Raw genomic sequence first — 15,226 nt, forward strand, 5'->3', positions numbered from 1 at the left:
CAATTCTTTTTTTCTTTCTTATATAGGTTTCTCAAAAGTATCAGAAATAATACAATGTTGGGGGAGGGAAATAAATTAATCTGCATTTTTGAAACCAAATATTTAATATTTTCATTAAATTGTTTCAATACAATTACAGGCAAATGCTACTGGAAAACCAAGTCCAGGAATTCTTACAGGAAATAACCTTACAAACAACAAGGAACACCAACGTGATCTTCTTCCACTCTAGCCACAGCATAGATGGGCATAATGGTGCCAGTCAGCCACTGTTATACAGATTACCGAGTGTTTACCTGATAAGAGAAAAAAACTTAGGTAATGACAGAATCTTAAGCTTAGAAGATGTTTAAGGCAATTATCCCAATATGAACTGTTATCACTTTGATGCCTAGCAAACAACATTTATCAAAAATAAACGTTCAATAAATAAACAAAAAATAAATTTAAAAAGTTCAAAAATATACACCTTTTAACCTTGCAGGGAAATTCGCAACCTATGTATACTTACCACATCATCAATCTTCAGAATGCTCCGGACGGTTTCAGTTGCTAGGGTCAGAGCACTGACTGAAACCAATAGAGGCTGAACAACCAATTCCTCCAAAATGTTGGAAATACCACCCTGCAAATCAGCACAAGTTGCTTTCAGTGTTTATAATTATGCACATCAACAACTACATTGTCACCAGTGTGCCTCAAGACCTCTTCAAACATAATTTTCCCTTGGTCTAGGTACATTAAAATAAGATACTCTTTTAAGCTCTTCTCTACATTGTAGATTGCAGTTCAACTAACATTTGGAAAAACTGAACTAATGCTTGGATTCCCCCAATCCTAATTCCAAAACCTTCTTTTGCTAAGAATGATTTATTTTAATATATCTTGGAAAAATTATAGATCATAGTAGTTAAAATTTATGAGATCTATATGCTTAAATCATCTCTGAAACTCAATTCTGATTTAGGCCAAATTTGATCTACTCTTCCTTTATATCTCTCACATTTCTCACCTTAAATTCTTTATTGCACTATTCTACTCTCCTTTACCCCCAGATCACTGCTGAAAGCAGTAATAGGCATCCCTGCCTCTAGTCTTCCCTCCTTAAGATACTCTTTTCATCACCTTAACCTCTTGCTTAAAAAAACTTTAGTGGTGGGCCAGCCTGTGGCTCACTTGGGAGAGCGTGGTGCTGGTAACACCAAGTCAAGGGTTAAGATCCCCTTACCGGCCATCTTTAAAAAAAAAAAAGCTTGCCTTAATACTAAAGGATCAAAGGACCACATCATTCTAGCTTTGTTATTTTTGACGGCTGGCCAGGGTGGGGATCCGAACTCATGACCTTGGTGTCATAGGCTGCACTCTAACCAACTGAGCTAACGGGTCAGCCAGCCCCCATTCTAGCTTTTATCTGATCTTCCCAATGTTAAAGTCTATATAACCTCTGCTCTAGATAGGCGGAATAACTTCTTGGTCCCTCATCTGTAAACCATTCCTTCTCCATCTGAAATTTCCTCATCCCCTCCAAACCAAAGTTGCATCTTCATGAGGCTTTCCCTAATCAGGTAGTACCAGCCTTTGGAGTTTTGTACCATTCAAAAAATATCTTTGTCAGTTTTTTCCTAGCATATATTTGTCTCCTCAATAAAACAATGATAAAAAAGGAAACATTATTACTGTTTTATGTGTTTACCCTACATGACCACACTAGCCGGGTGCTCACAACAGGAACAACGGTTAATATTTACATAGTGTTTACCAAACATTGACTTAAGAGTTTTTTTTTTTTTTTTTTTTGCTGCTGGCCTGTACAAGGATTTGAACCCTTGACCTTGATGTAGAATGTAGAACACTGCATTCTAACCAACTGAGCTAACCAGCCAGTCCCAATGCAAAAAAATCTAAAATTTACTAATGCGTTTAATCCTCACAACAGGCCTATGAAGGAACTATTAATTATCCCTGTTTTTAAAACCAAGGAAACTGAAGAGCAGACTAAGTAACCTGTTAAAAGTCACAGTTAATAAGTAGCAGAGTTAATGAACAAATACTTTCCATTTAAAGATCATCTTCATTCTCATGGCATACATTTTTTAACCTGCAGCAGGTCTCATATTTAAACCCAAGATTATACTACTTTCAACTACAAAGTTATCTATTCAATAGACACTTACAAAGTTTTTATTGTCTTAATACTAATCAACATTTTCTGCAATAATTAAAAATTATTACCTTTCGGACGTTAATGCCCGTAGTTTTTTCTCCCTGTGCGTGCCGGTTTCTTAGTTCTGTAACTGTAGAAATGGGATTCAGGCCAGCATTTTCAGCTAGTGTAGATGGAATGACCTCCATAGCATCTGCAAATGCACGAACACAGTAGGATTCCATACCACTCAATGTTCTTGAATATTCAGTTAATCGTAGGGCCAACTCTATTTCTGGAGCACCTCCTCCTGCAATAAGAGCTCTGAAATTCACAAATATATCTTTAGCTTATTTTATCCAACAGGAAGCTATTTTTAATATTTTACTATTTATACCTTAAAAAATAGTCAAAATACAGAAGTGTTAAGGTTCAAAATGTTACTTAGTAATGTAACCTTTACATTACCTCTTCTTCACTAAACAGCGAATAACACACAGGGCATCATGAATGGAGCGCTCAGCTTCCTCAATCACCAGTTTGTTAGAACCACGAACAACAATTGTAACTGTTTTTCCAGGGTTTGCACAGCCTGTAATCTTTAGCAAACAAATTCTAATTAGGTATTTGAAGGGTAACCCGCCCCCCAAAAAACCCACACAAATAAAAGCCTAATTATAATAATGTTACCTTGAGCAGTTTGCCAGAACCATTTAAATTGACCTCCTCAGCTAACTCAGCAGAACCTAGCATGTCAGCAGTGAATTGGTCAATATGAGCAACTGGCTTGGTTCCAATTGTCTAGAAAAAAAATAATCATATCAACAAATTAAGATAACATTTATTTGGTTACTGGGTATCTTCACACAAACAGATGTTAAGAATATTTTACCTTACAAATGAATTCAATGTCTTCTCTTTCAATATCTTTAATCACCATAATCTTCATTTTATTCAGAAAATGTAATGCAAGATCACTAAGAGCATCTCTAAAATGCAAAATTAGTGATTATGTCAATGCTAGGTTAAAAAAAAAAATCTGTTCAACTGCTTTTAAGGTTTTTATTATTTTACTGTTGTTTAGAAAATAAGAAAATAAGTAACAAATAGCTAATCATACTATTGTGAACAAAAATGCTTTAAAATATTAGTTTACTAAGCTTAACTCATAATTCTTAAGTTTTCCAATTCTACTTGGAATTTTATTGCAATTCTAGTACTTCCAATTCTAGTCCCCACCCACCTATCCCCACAAAACCACTTAAAAAACACACAAAAGATAATGAACACATCTTGGTAACATACTTCTTGAACTTGGAAGTATAATAAATTTAGACTCCATAAATTTACACTTTCCTAAAAATTATCTGGAATGACCCTAAACAAAGCTACGACACGGGAAAGGTAGATTACTATCTGTGTTGTACAGATGAGTGAAGTGAGTTTTATTCAAGGTTATTAGCTATTACATGACTTGGAGTTAGAACCAAGTCTTTCAACTCTTCATCAGCAACTCTGTAAAATGAGCATCCACAGTACTTTCTGACAAAAACATATCAATGGAGTAGATGGGACTGTTTCTACCTATTAGAAGAAAACATCGGAGGAAAACAAAAGGACCAGTTCAAACTTTAGAGAATTCTTTTCATCTACAGACTATCCAAAGAATTCCCCCCAAAAGAACTTCTAAATATCAAGGCAAGAAATTGCATGGAGCTTTAAATAAATGCCTCCTTTAGCTAGCAAATTAATTTTAGCTCAAATTTGGCTTTTTAAAAACAAGACATTCCATTTACTTGGTATTTAAAGACCTTGGTCTAGAAAGATTATATATCCCATATTTAAATTTCACATAGAGAAGAGAAATCGCTTTTTATCAATCAAAATATAATGATGCCTCAAAATGCAGATTCACTCCAAATTTCTGATGATTTATCCACCTCAACACTTCCTTAAAAAATTGCTAGTGGGGCCGGCCCATGGCTCACTCGGGAGAGTGTGGTGCTGATAACACCTAGGCCACGGGTTCGGATCCCATATAGCTATGGCCGGTTAGCTTACTAGGTGAGCATGGTGCTGACAACTCCAAGTCAAGGGTTAAGATCCCCTGACCGGTCATCTTTATTTGGGATTAAAAAAAAAAAAAAATTCTAGTGGGGATCCCATATCAATATCATTAACGGATAAACAAAATAAACAGGCCCATACCTTAAAATAGACTTCTGTATGAGAAGGACATTACATCCCGTTTTTTTAATTTGCTTCACTAAATTTAGAATATAGGCTCTCTCTTCTCGCAGCACTCGGTCCATCTGGGCATAGTCAGAAACTACGATCTGATTATCCATCTGTTTAGGAAAAAACAGAAAAATTTGCACCATAAGAGATTTTAAGTGAAAAAATAAAAGACATTTAAGTAAAAATATTACATATAGTATAAATTCAACCAAAAATCACATCAAACAATAAGTTATATAGACATGCATAGAAAAAAGTTTGAAAAGACATACATATATCAAACTTGTCTTTTACTTTCAAATATATCCTATCCTGTGTTATTTAAATTTTTGCCAGTACATGTTTAATAAATGAAAAATATAAAATGATAGTCCCCTTTCATGAATGTCAATCTTTTCATATGAACTATATATGTATTACTAAAATAGTTGTATCCCTCTTATTCTATGGCTTATTATAAGAGTGGTATGCTGAGAAGACAAGGACAAATCCTGTTTATATCAAAAACATTAAACATTAATGTTTGTATGGGTTAAACTTCTGAGAAGTAAACTACTAATAAGGAAGCCTGTATATTAGTATAATGCAAAATGAGAGCAAATCTGAGTGAGGTGACAACCACCCCTTTTAAAAAATGGTATTTATAACTAATACATATGGGAATATCTTTAGTAAAAAGTAATTTCTTTGGAGCACGGATATTAGACTGGTTTAATGTTCTATCTGTACAAATGTCGATCAAAAGATCTGCAAAAGCTACTGGATGACTAAGGTTTATATTCTCAGGAAGCTAGAAAGAATCTGAAAATTCCACATACACTATAAATTGTAGACATAATCTGTTTTTATTTCATACATACCCCTAATTGTTATTTGTCTTCATCTGTGAAGTACATCAGCACTCAATTTCAATGAATACCCAATTGAGGCACCAACAATTTCTACTTTTGTCTCCATTTTACCAATTCTTTTGAGTTCTACGTTTTTTAACACTAATCAGAATTTTCAATTTTTACTTGAATGAACAACTATCTGGGTTATTAGAAAGTAAAACACATAAATAGGGAACCAATTTTACTTGGATTCTACTTACATCTGTTTTGGGAGCAGACAAGCAAAACTGAATAAGCCCAATCTTAGCCTTTTCAACTCTGGTTATGCCAGAATTTGCTACTTTTTGGGTGAGAACCAGACCTTCCACCAACTCACAGTCATCAATTGTCCCACTAAGAAAAAAGAAAACAGAGGAGATAGTTAAAAGGTGGTAGAAATCTCTTGAGTTTAGTAGATTGCTAACAGTTTAAAAATCACCAGCCCAATAAAATATGCTTCAGCCGCACATTTATTAGTTTCCCACTGTTGGACCTCTTTGATCCACCACTGCCCTATCACTGTAATAAAGTATAAACAAAATCTTGAGAATCCCATACCAATAAAAGTTCTCCTGAAAACAGAACCAAAAAGAAAAAAACAAGGCTTTGTGACATTTGTCTAGGTATTTATCATTTAACCTATGTATTTTTGGCAATAGCTTATGCTCACTTTCAAATTTTATCAAAGCTGTAATTAGAGATGCTTACCCAAGCTTCTTAACTATTTTAATATCTCTAAGATCTACACTAGTAGCTGTGGCTGGGTCAATCACTTTCATCACTGCATTTACACTCATGGGAGAAAGCAGACTTGAATATTGAGACACAACCTAGAATTATTAAAAAAAAAAAAAAAAAAAAAAAAGTTACCACCACAGTAGAAAAAGTCCTAATCTTCAATAACAATTATATTTAAGAAGGACCCTCAATCATTTTTTTTAGGTGGGATGGGGGTGGAGAAAAGGGACCACATGAAAAACATTCCATACAAATTTTCTTTTCCACTCACATTGTCAGTCACCAGGGGCACAAAATAAAAAAATGTATGGTTGTCTTTCTATTAATATAGCTGTTGGGACTGTCTAGATTAGCAACTAGAAGAAATCCAAAAGAATCATCAAATTAATTTATGTGGCGGTTTCCCATCTAAAATGCATGTATGACCAAATACCAACGTTATATACATGCATCCCTAATAATGAGGGGCTGATAAAAATAGCTAATGTCTAGATAACATTTATTGATAACTTATTGTATGCCAGGTAGTGGGTCTTAGCACTTTATGTACATTAACTCATTCAATCTCCAGATGTAGAAATTTAAACAGAGAGGTTAAGTCATTTGTCCAAAGCCACACAGTTTAGTTAAGTGGTAGAGCCAGCCTTAAACATAAACAGTCTTGACTCCATGACTAATGCTTATAACCATTATGGTATACTATCTATATTAGTTTTGGGAACATTCAACAGTATCATTTAGCATTACTTGTACTCTCCAGCTCTCCACTTAACATTTAAAGGAAAAAGAATAGCGTGAAGGGGGGTTACAAGGAATGACAGAAGACAGAAGGTGACATGAGTTCCCAAGAAACTTAAAGGTACATCATTGCTTTAAGTTTGATAACTAACAAAAACAGCACAGCTGTCAGATGGACCATGGATAGATAGCCTTTCTTGGGTTCACACCTCAGGTGCACCTCTTGTTAGTGGGCCTTGGACAGTTACTTAACTTCTCTATATCTATTTTCCCATCTGTAAAATGAAGAGACAACTACTTATCTGAAAGCCTTAAAGACAATAAGCGTAAAAAAGTTATAACCATGTTGTACTGCTAGAGATTCTATGGTAGTCTTTTTGATTTGGGAGGTGGAAAAGATTTAACAGGCAACTTAAAGAATGGCAAATTAGGGCTGGCCAGTTAGCTCAGCTGGTTACAGGGTGGTGTTGTAACAGTAAGGTCAAGAGTTCGGATCCCCATTACTGGCCAGTCACCAAACAAAAAGAAAAAATAAAGTTAAAAGAAAAACTGGAAATAGATATGGTGCATATTAAATATTCTAACTCCTTTGTTAACCATACGGCTCATTTCATCTCATAATCTCACTTATACCAATTTGGTAATATAAATTACTTTATTTACCTAGTCACTCTTGAGAATTAGTATTTATGTACTGTACTCGTAAAGCAACAAAAATTACAGAGTAAGGGTAATGCAACTTAAACTGTAATCTGACAACTATCCCTTGGTGCTTGTCTCACCTTTGAGTTCAGTGAAGTGGTTGCACTATTTAACAAAGTTTCTCTGTCACTCAGTTCCACTGGTCGAGACATATCAGTCAATATTTCAATACCCTTTTCCAAAGCCGCCTGGAATGACTCAGAAATGATGGTTGGATGAATCCCTGTAATTTGTGAAAGTCCAGTTATTTAATTATAACAGATAAACTATATATCTGACATGACAAAAATTTTATACTCATTAAAATGTCAAAGCAGTCATATTTAACTATTCTTAATTACAAACTAACTTATGCTTCACTTGCAAATATAATGGCTTGAATAGCCTTAACTGCTAATTAGGGATAGTAATTTACTTCTATTTAATTTGAAACAAATCAATTACATACTTACAGGGTACTTAAGATTGAAACCAAATTTCATACTTTTCCAAACAACACAAATCCATGTATTAAGTAGAATAAGTGATTTGAGAGTCACTACTAAGGTTAAACGCTATTCAGCAAAGCAAAGACTTATTTTTTCTCTCAAATCACCTTTCTCATTTAGAGTCTAATATGAGTAATACCACCACCATTCATTTTTGAAAAGCAAAATTCTATTGAGTTTTATTTAAAAAGAAGCCCAGCAAAAATCAGAAGCAAAATAAAAGTTTTTTCTAAGTTATATTACAAATATAGCAAAATCTAAATCTAAAAATCCTAGTAAAAACATTAGTTATTCCAAATCAAATCTTAAATCCTACATTACTTAAGAATAACTTGGCTTTCTCTGTTTTTTTTTACAACTTTTCTGCCTTTATTCAGCAATAAAACATGTCCTACCTACCTTTCTTTCTTTTTTTTTTTTGTTGTTTTTTCGTGACCGGCACTCAGCCAGTGAGTGCACCGGTCAGTCCTATATAGGATCCGAACCCGCGGCGGGAGCGTCGCCGGGCTCCCAGCGCAGCACTCTACCAAGTGCGCCACGGGCTCGGCCCCCTACCTACCTTTCTGAAGAAGCTTGGTACAGGAATCCAAGAGAGAGCCAGCAATGATGACTACTGATGTTGTGCCATCTCCTGCTTCTATATCTTGAGCTTTAGACAGCTCCACCAGCTAAGTGAATAGAACATGCCAAGTTGCTCAATGAGAAATTTGAGAACCCAGTAACAACTAATTCAAATAATCAAATCAGTGTCATACAGAATCTGAAGATTCAATATAATTCTTGACTTCTGATTTGATGACTACATTGGGTTTCATTTAAAAATGAAAACTAACACATTTGTAGTACACAAAATTTTACTTACAAACTTTCTCTATAAGAGGTAACATTATTTCTGGTTCAGATTGTGGGTTCTAAGTTCCAAGCCCCCACCCCCACTCCAGCTACTCAAAAGAAAAATTCCTACGAGAAAGCACAAATGTTGTATCATAGGTATCTTGCAGACTTTGAAGTTATGAAATGCAGCATTCCAGACAAGGACAGAATATCAGTTCAGAGTCCTTTGTCAAGTTTATCTAAATCCACCCCATGTGAACATAATCTGATTCATTTAAAAATTCTTACATAACCCCATACTAGCCAGCCACAAAAAAAAAAAAAAAAAAAAAATTTTTTTTTTTTTAAACATAATCAAAAGGGACTTTTTGGGGATGACCAATTAGCTCACTTGGTTAGATAACACCAGGGTCAAAGGTCAGGACTCCCACACTAGCCATTTGCCAAAAATAAATAAATAAAAACTAAAGGGACTTTTTAATAGATAGGAATTTATTTCTAAGGCATTTGTTTTTGCTGATACGGTGACTTACTTAACACTACAATCATCATGATCCTTAGCTGACTGGTAATTATTTCTAATAAATGTCAGAACAAATTTAGACACACAATTTACTTTGCACACAACTGAAATTATTTTGTTGTCATTCAACTAACACCCAACTAATAATCTGTACTAAAAAAGTTCCGTTTCATATCTTCATCTCCTCCTTCCCCAACTGTATAGCACACATTGCTGTGGACAAGGACAAAGTGATTCATGTTTTATCACCTAGCACTGAAGAGCACAATGCTATGCACACAATGTACCTTAAACAATGTATCTTTATGCCTGTTGAGCATAAAGTCAAAAAATTTTCACCATGCTTAAATGATATCATACGATCGAATAAACAAATTTATCTGTTATCAAATATCAAACAAAACACCTAAAAAAACAAACAAAAAAACCCCCAAAATGAAAAAAACCTCACCTAAAATTATGCTTACCATTCTGGCTGCTGGATGTAACACTTGCATTTGCTTCAGTATGGTGGCACCATCATTTGTAATGGTCACATCACCTTTTCCATCTTGAATCTAGAAAATTAGTTTTTTAAAAAGTTATATTTTAATTTGACACCCTAAAATCTCTACTAAATCTTCATATTTCATAGTAGAGAAATTAATTTATGTCTGCTTAGTGCTTAATTTCAAAGTTTCTTCCCTTAGGGCTGGCCAGTTAGCTCACTTGTTTAGAGTGTTGTGTTGATAATGCCAAGGTTGAGATCCCAACACTGGCCAGCCACCGAAAAAAAAAAAAAAAAAGCCAAAGTTTCTTCCCTTACATTAATATAATAATTTAAGAATACGTAACATAGTCCAACTTTAAAAATTAAATAACTGGCTTTGTTCCAGAGTACTTTAAAAGTGAAGGAATTTAGACAAACAAAAGGGTAGAGAAAATACTATAAAGGGAAACAGCATTATTAGGAGGGATAGATTTTAGAATATCCCGAGGGAAAAATAATCTGTATATTGTCTAGGCAATTCTCCATATTGTTTTACTTTTTGTTTTGACTGTTAACTAGCACTGAATTTGAGAGCTTATCACTCAAAAGTTACTGGAATATATGTTTTATGCTGCCAGTCAACCAATCTAAAAGTAAAGCTGAAATCCCACAGACTCACATTAGGACACAGAGCTGCATCTATAAAGAACATGGAACTCAAGTCCTGACACCTGGACTTATTACACTTTCCATCTAACTGCACAATGGACAACTTCTGATGTATATGCACTTTCGCTGTTTAAAAAGCATTAAATAAAATACGAATGATCTTGTTCACTCTAATCTCTCCCACCTCTGAACTCTCAAGGTACCTCACACTTTTAACTTTTTAAAAAAATATATTTTACTTATTTATTTTTCCCTTACTCAAACACTCCCCAACTCCCCACTTTTTACTTTTTAAACAGCACATCTTAACACTCCATCAAGACTTTGTTGTAGTGTTCAATAAGCATTGAATGATTCAGCTTTTTACCATTTTATCCATTACTCAAACACTCCCCAACTCCCCACTTTTTACTTTTTAAACAGCACATCTTAACACTCCATCAAGACTTTGTTGTAGTGTTCAATAAGCATTGAATGATTCAGCTTTTTACCATTTTATCCATTCCTTTTGGTCCAAGGCTTGTTCTAATAGCATCAGCAACCGCTGTAAACAAAGGTGGGGGAAAAAAAGAAATCATGACTCTTTAAAGAGCAAAGTATTTCTCCTCTTAAGCAATCATTTATTTCGCCCTTGTTAGGATATGGTGTACAACAGTTCACTGCATCCACTAAAGAAAACTCATTGCGTAATAATAATCTACTGGAAACAGTAATTATTTTACTTCTTTTAAATGTATGATGTTCCACTTTTTTTGTTAAAGTCACAGAACTCGTGTTCTACCTATTGCAGAATACATTTTGAGGATTTACCTAATCTTCATTTAACTATCAAAATAGTACAATCTGGTTATGATCTCTGATTGTGAATGCATTACTTCCTTCATTCCTTAAAACAGGACAAACTAGACTTCCTAACATATTATGTAAATTCACTTTACTGTGTCTCTCCCCATGAGAGTATAATCTCTGAGAGCAAAGACTTTTGTTCACTAATGTGAATGTGGTATACTGATGGCCTACAGGAAAAATTAACAGTCAACAAGAGTGAACCACAGTGGCACAACCCCTGTAAATGCTGTACAGCAACACACCCTTTGACAAAACCAACAAACAAAGCAAAACCCCAAACCCTCAAATCACAGCTTTCTGTCATCATCAGTATGTGACAAAACATTTCTGGGTATATAGTCTACCGTTTTAAGGTTACTTGTTCTTACTAACTGCCCATGAGAATGTTTCCATTTCATTAATTCACTTTCATTTTTGCATACTTCACAACTAGCATAATGCTTTCCCCACAATGTGGGAGTAATAATACATAATCCTAAAGAATTTAAGAAAAAACACTTTGAATAATCTTAAAATTATATTCTATTTGATTATTTCATAACTTTGGTCTACTGTTCCTAATTATCCAGTCAATATCACACTTTCAGGTGATTTTAGTGGATGCATGGCCATGATTGCACTAAAGGGACCCACTTTAAGAATGCTCTTATCTTTACTAATGTGAAGACTCTAGAAAAATACCCACTATCCAAATAAATAGAACATTTTAGAATTCTTACATCTCTGGAAGTGTCTGAAGTTTAACATCCCATGTAGCACAAAGTAGGTACAAAGTTCTGTCTGTTAAAAGACTCATGCTGAATAGTAATAGAACTACTACTACTCCTGTGTGTGGTTTTTATCAAATGATACTATTATGTCTTTTTTTAATAACACCACAAATACTTTTAAAAAACTGGAATTAAACTAGTTCCAGAATTAAACTAACGATGCATCTGGCAGCAGATTTACTCAATCTTTTTGTAGGGTTTTGTCTGACCCAGAAAACTAGTTGTGCCCCTTTGCTCTCTGACATCTCCTCGCTTAAAATATAAGGGGTCACGTGCCCAGATAATTTAGGTTGCCTTTCTTTTCTACGTGCTAATCTCCTTTGCTGTTTCAATTCTCTGTGTACTGTTGTTTCAAAGATTAACATAAAGTAAACTTCCCATTTTGTATCTTCCTTGTTTGCTGAAAACCAACCATATTATATACTCTGAGCCTTCTGGACATCCCCGTAATTTAGCTTTCAACATCCTGCTCCTAATCTAATAACTGTAAGCTTCAACTATGCTCCCTAAACAACTATCTACCAAATCCTGATTTCCAGGTATATTATCCCCTGAACTTCCAAATGACTCCTAATCTACCCGTCTGGTCATTCTGACCTCTTCAACTCATTAGGCCCAAATTAGAAACTAGCATTGCCTTTTCTTCGACCATTCTTCCTCCAGGTACCGATTTTTTTTTTTTTTTTTTTAAGCATCATCACGTTCCCAGTCACTTCGGTTGATGACCGCAAATACCTGTAAGGTATACTTTATACACATATATAACACTTTCTCGTTTAATATTCACAGTAACCCAAGTTAGTTATTACTTCTTTCTACTGAAAAACGATGTGTAACGGTGGTGCTTAAGCCAAATGCTTTCCAGGACACCAGGCCCTTCAAGACATGGCACCGACCTACTTTTCCAATCTCATCTCTCACTTCTTTATGCACCTTACTCTCCAACCCAAATGAAATACTCACTATACTCAATACACACCCGGCAAGATCTCTAAGCCTTTGTTCCCACTTTTCCTTCTCGATTTTTTCTTTCAATCTCAACTCGACTTCTCTTAATCTTCACAACTCTAAAAAGCAAACATTTTCCTCCCAAATTTTATAGGTAAGGAAATCTTGGCTCAAGGGTTAAAGGTTATAAAGTAACGGAAGCAAAACATGAAACAGGTATTCTTGATTTCCGCCAGGTGCCATACTGTTCTACAAAAAACAGTAAAGAGATTGCACATGCAAAGACAACAAAAAAGCACAGTGTAGCTTTCCACCATTACTCCCAAACAAGGCGGATAAACCAGTTCCCCACACCCCAGGACAGTGGTCCCCGCCCCAATTCAAACGCGGAGTTTACCCAACTCGTCTTAACAGTTGGGTCGAGGGAGGCTTACATGAATAGCACAAGCATAGGAGAGCTGAAAAAGTGGGCAAAAAACATTCTTCCAGAGGGTCCAGTAAGCAAATAAAAGACAGCTCTTAAATGTCAGATCACAAGAGACCGCTGCACGCAGTCCCCGGCATTTCAGACCGAATTGCTTTAGGTCTCAACGTGATGAATGGGGTACAACCCAGGATGAAAAACGACGGGCGACTAAGACCCAGAAAGGCCTCCATACTCGGGGTCGGGAGCCATCCGCAGAAAACAAAAGGGACCCCTCCACAAAGCTGCTTTTACTGGGAGGACAAGAGGGGATCACCTGAAGAAACAGGAAATGGGCCATGCACAACCAAGACCAGGGTGAGAGTGCAGAGTTCGACCCGAACCAAGGCGGGTCAGGCCCGGGGAGCGACCGATACCTTTGGCCGCGGAAATGTTGCTGAAGCGGATCTGGGCCGGCTTGTCGCGGTCCTGGTAGGCACTTTTCCCACGGCCGCCGGCAGCCCCGGCGGGCGCTCCGCTCCGGGGTGCCACGTTCTCGGGCATGGTAAACTTGGCTGGGTCTGCGCGGGCTCGGGAAGAACGGATGGACGCGGATTCTGGCCGACGGCGGAGTAACGGCAGGTGTCCACCGCCTGCACGAACTTTCCAGAAAGCGACGTAGGCGCCGGGAGAAGGCGGACGCAGAGAAAGGGGCCTGCCTGGAGGCGAGGCGCCGGCGTGACGCAGGAGGCTGCCCGCCGCGCGCCGGGTGAGGTGGCTGCATGGGGGGAGCTCCGGGCTCGGGGGTTTCGGCCGGGGCGTTGGGAGTAGGGGGCGCGGTGGGGCACACTCACGGGAGCAGCAATAACAACGCGCGATTTTAAAGGCGGCTTTGGGGGACACCCCTCGCTCCCCACGCCACCCTCTACGGCTGTGAGGTCCCCTCTGTTGATTCAGGCTGGACCTATCCGCCGAGTGGGTGTGGCCAAGTCGGTTTGTGCCTGGCCGCGTAGACCTGAATTGGAGTCGATTTTACTCAGTTTGAAAGGGAGTCGGAAGAGAGAGATTTGGAACGGGTGGATGCTTTTCTTTGCTTTAAATGTTGAGGTTGGTTGTTTCGGATTGTCTGATACAGGTTGATAGGTAGAGGTTTATTTGTTTATTTATTTATATATTTTTGGTAGGTAGGAGTTAAATACACCCTGCTTAAATGCCAGAGATTCTTAGCGTTTTGGAGCTGTGATTATCTGCCAAATCAGGACTGCCTGTCTAGTTATTACAACCAGCTCGTTTTACACTAGTTTCTCCCACACTCGTAAGGAGCCCAAACATTATAATAATGATTATTTAATTCAGTTATCTGCCAAGCACAGTGCTAAACCTTCACACGTTTTATCTCATTTGATCCTCACAATAATGTACATACAGATGCCATTATCTTTATTTAGTGGATGAGGAGAACTGGAGAGGGAACTAAACCCAAGGTTAACCGGTAGGCAGATTGAGGCAGTAAGTATTCTAGGACACAGCAAGGACGCCAGAAGTCCTGAGCTAAACTGCTGGGTTCCTATTACTACTACATTTGAATAGGGAAGTTTATGCAGGCGAGGTTCATTCAATATTCGTTCACAAATAATTATTCAGCGCCCATAAAGTGACAGATTCTTGCGGTAGATTCAAGAACAATTGTTCGAAGTACTTAGTTCTGTGATCACGAGGCACTTATACAGGCATTCAAGATATTAGCAACAGGAATTGAAGCTTCCTAGGTGCTCTGTGATCCATAAGCCTCTGGGGCAGACTTCTCTTCAAAGGACCGGATTATTCCCATGTAGCTCATAA

The 15,226-nt window shown here is 36.8% G+C and overlaps 1 protein-coding gene across 1 annotated transcript; it reads right to left on the reverse strand.

The window, feature by feature from the left end:
• Positions 1–85: 85 nt before the first annotated feature.
• Positions 86–14,084, reverse strand: CCT4 (chaperonin containing TCP1 subunit 4). Its single transcript, XM_063078678.1, has 14 exons — positions 13,822–14,084; positions 10,906–10,958; positions 9,744–9,833; positions 8,479–8,587; positions 7,512–7,654; positions 5,962–6,083; positions 5,475–5,607; positions 4,352–4,491; positions 3,036–3,132; positions 2,834–2,944; positions 2,612–2,742; positions 2,233–2,467; positions 512–625; positions 86–296 (listed from the first exon to the last, which is right to left on the reverse strand). Exons 1-14 carry the CDS (start codon positions 13,946–13,948, stop codon positions 282–284), a joined length of 1,620 nt encoding a protein of 539 aa, XP_062934748.1. The 5' UTR covers positions 13,949–14,084; the 3' UTR covers positions 86–281.
• Between the last annotated feature and the right edge of the window lie 1,142 nt (positions 14,085–15,226).

This window comes from Cynocephalus volans, chromosome 14, assembly GCF_027409185.1.
Source record: "Cynocephalus volans isolate mCynVol1 chromosome 14, mCynVol1.pri, whole genome shotgun sequence".
NCBI classification, from domain to species: Eukaryota; Metazoa; Chordata; class Mammalia; order Dermoptera; family Cynocephalidae; genus Cynocephalus; species Cynocephalus volans.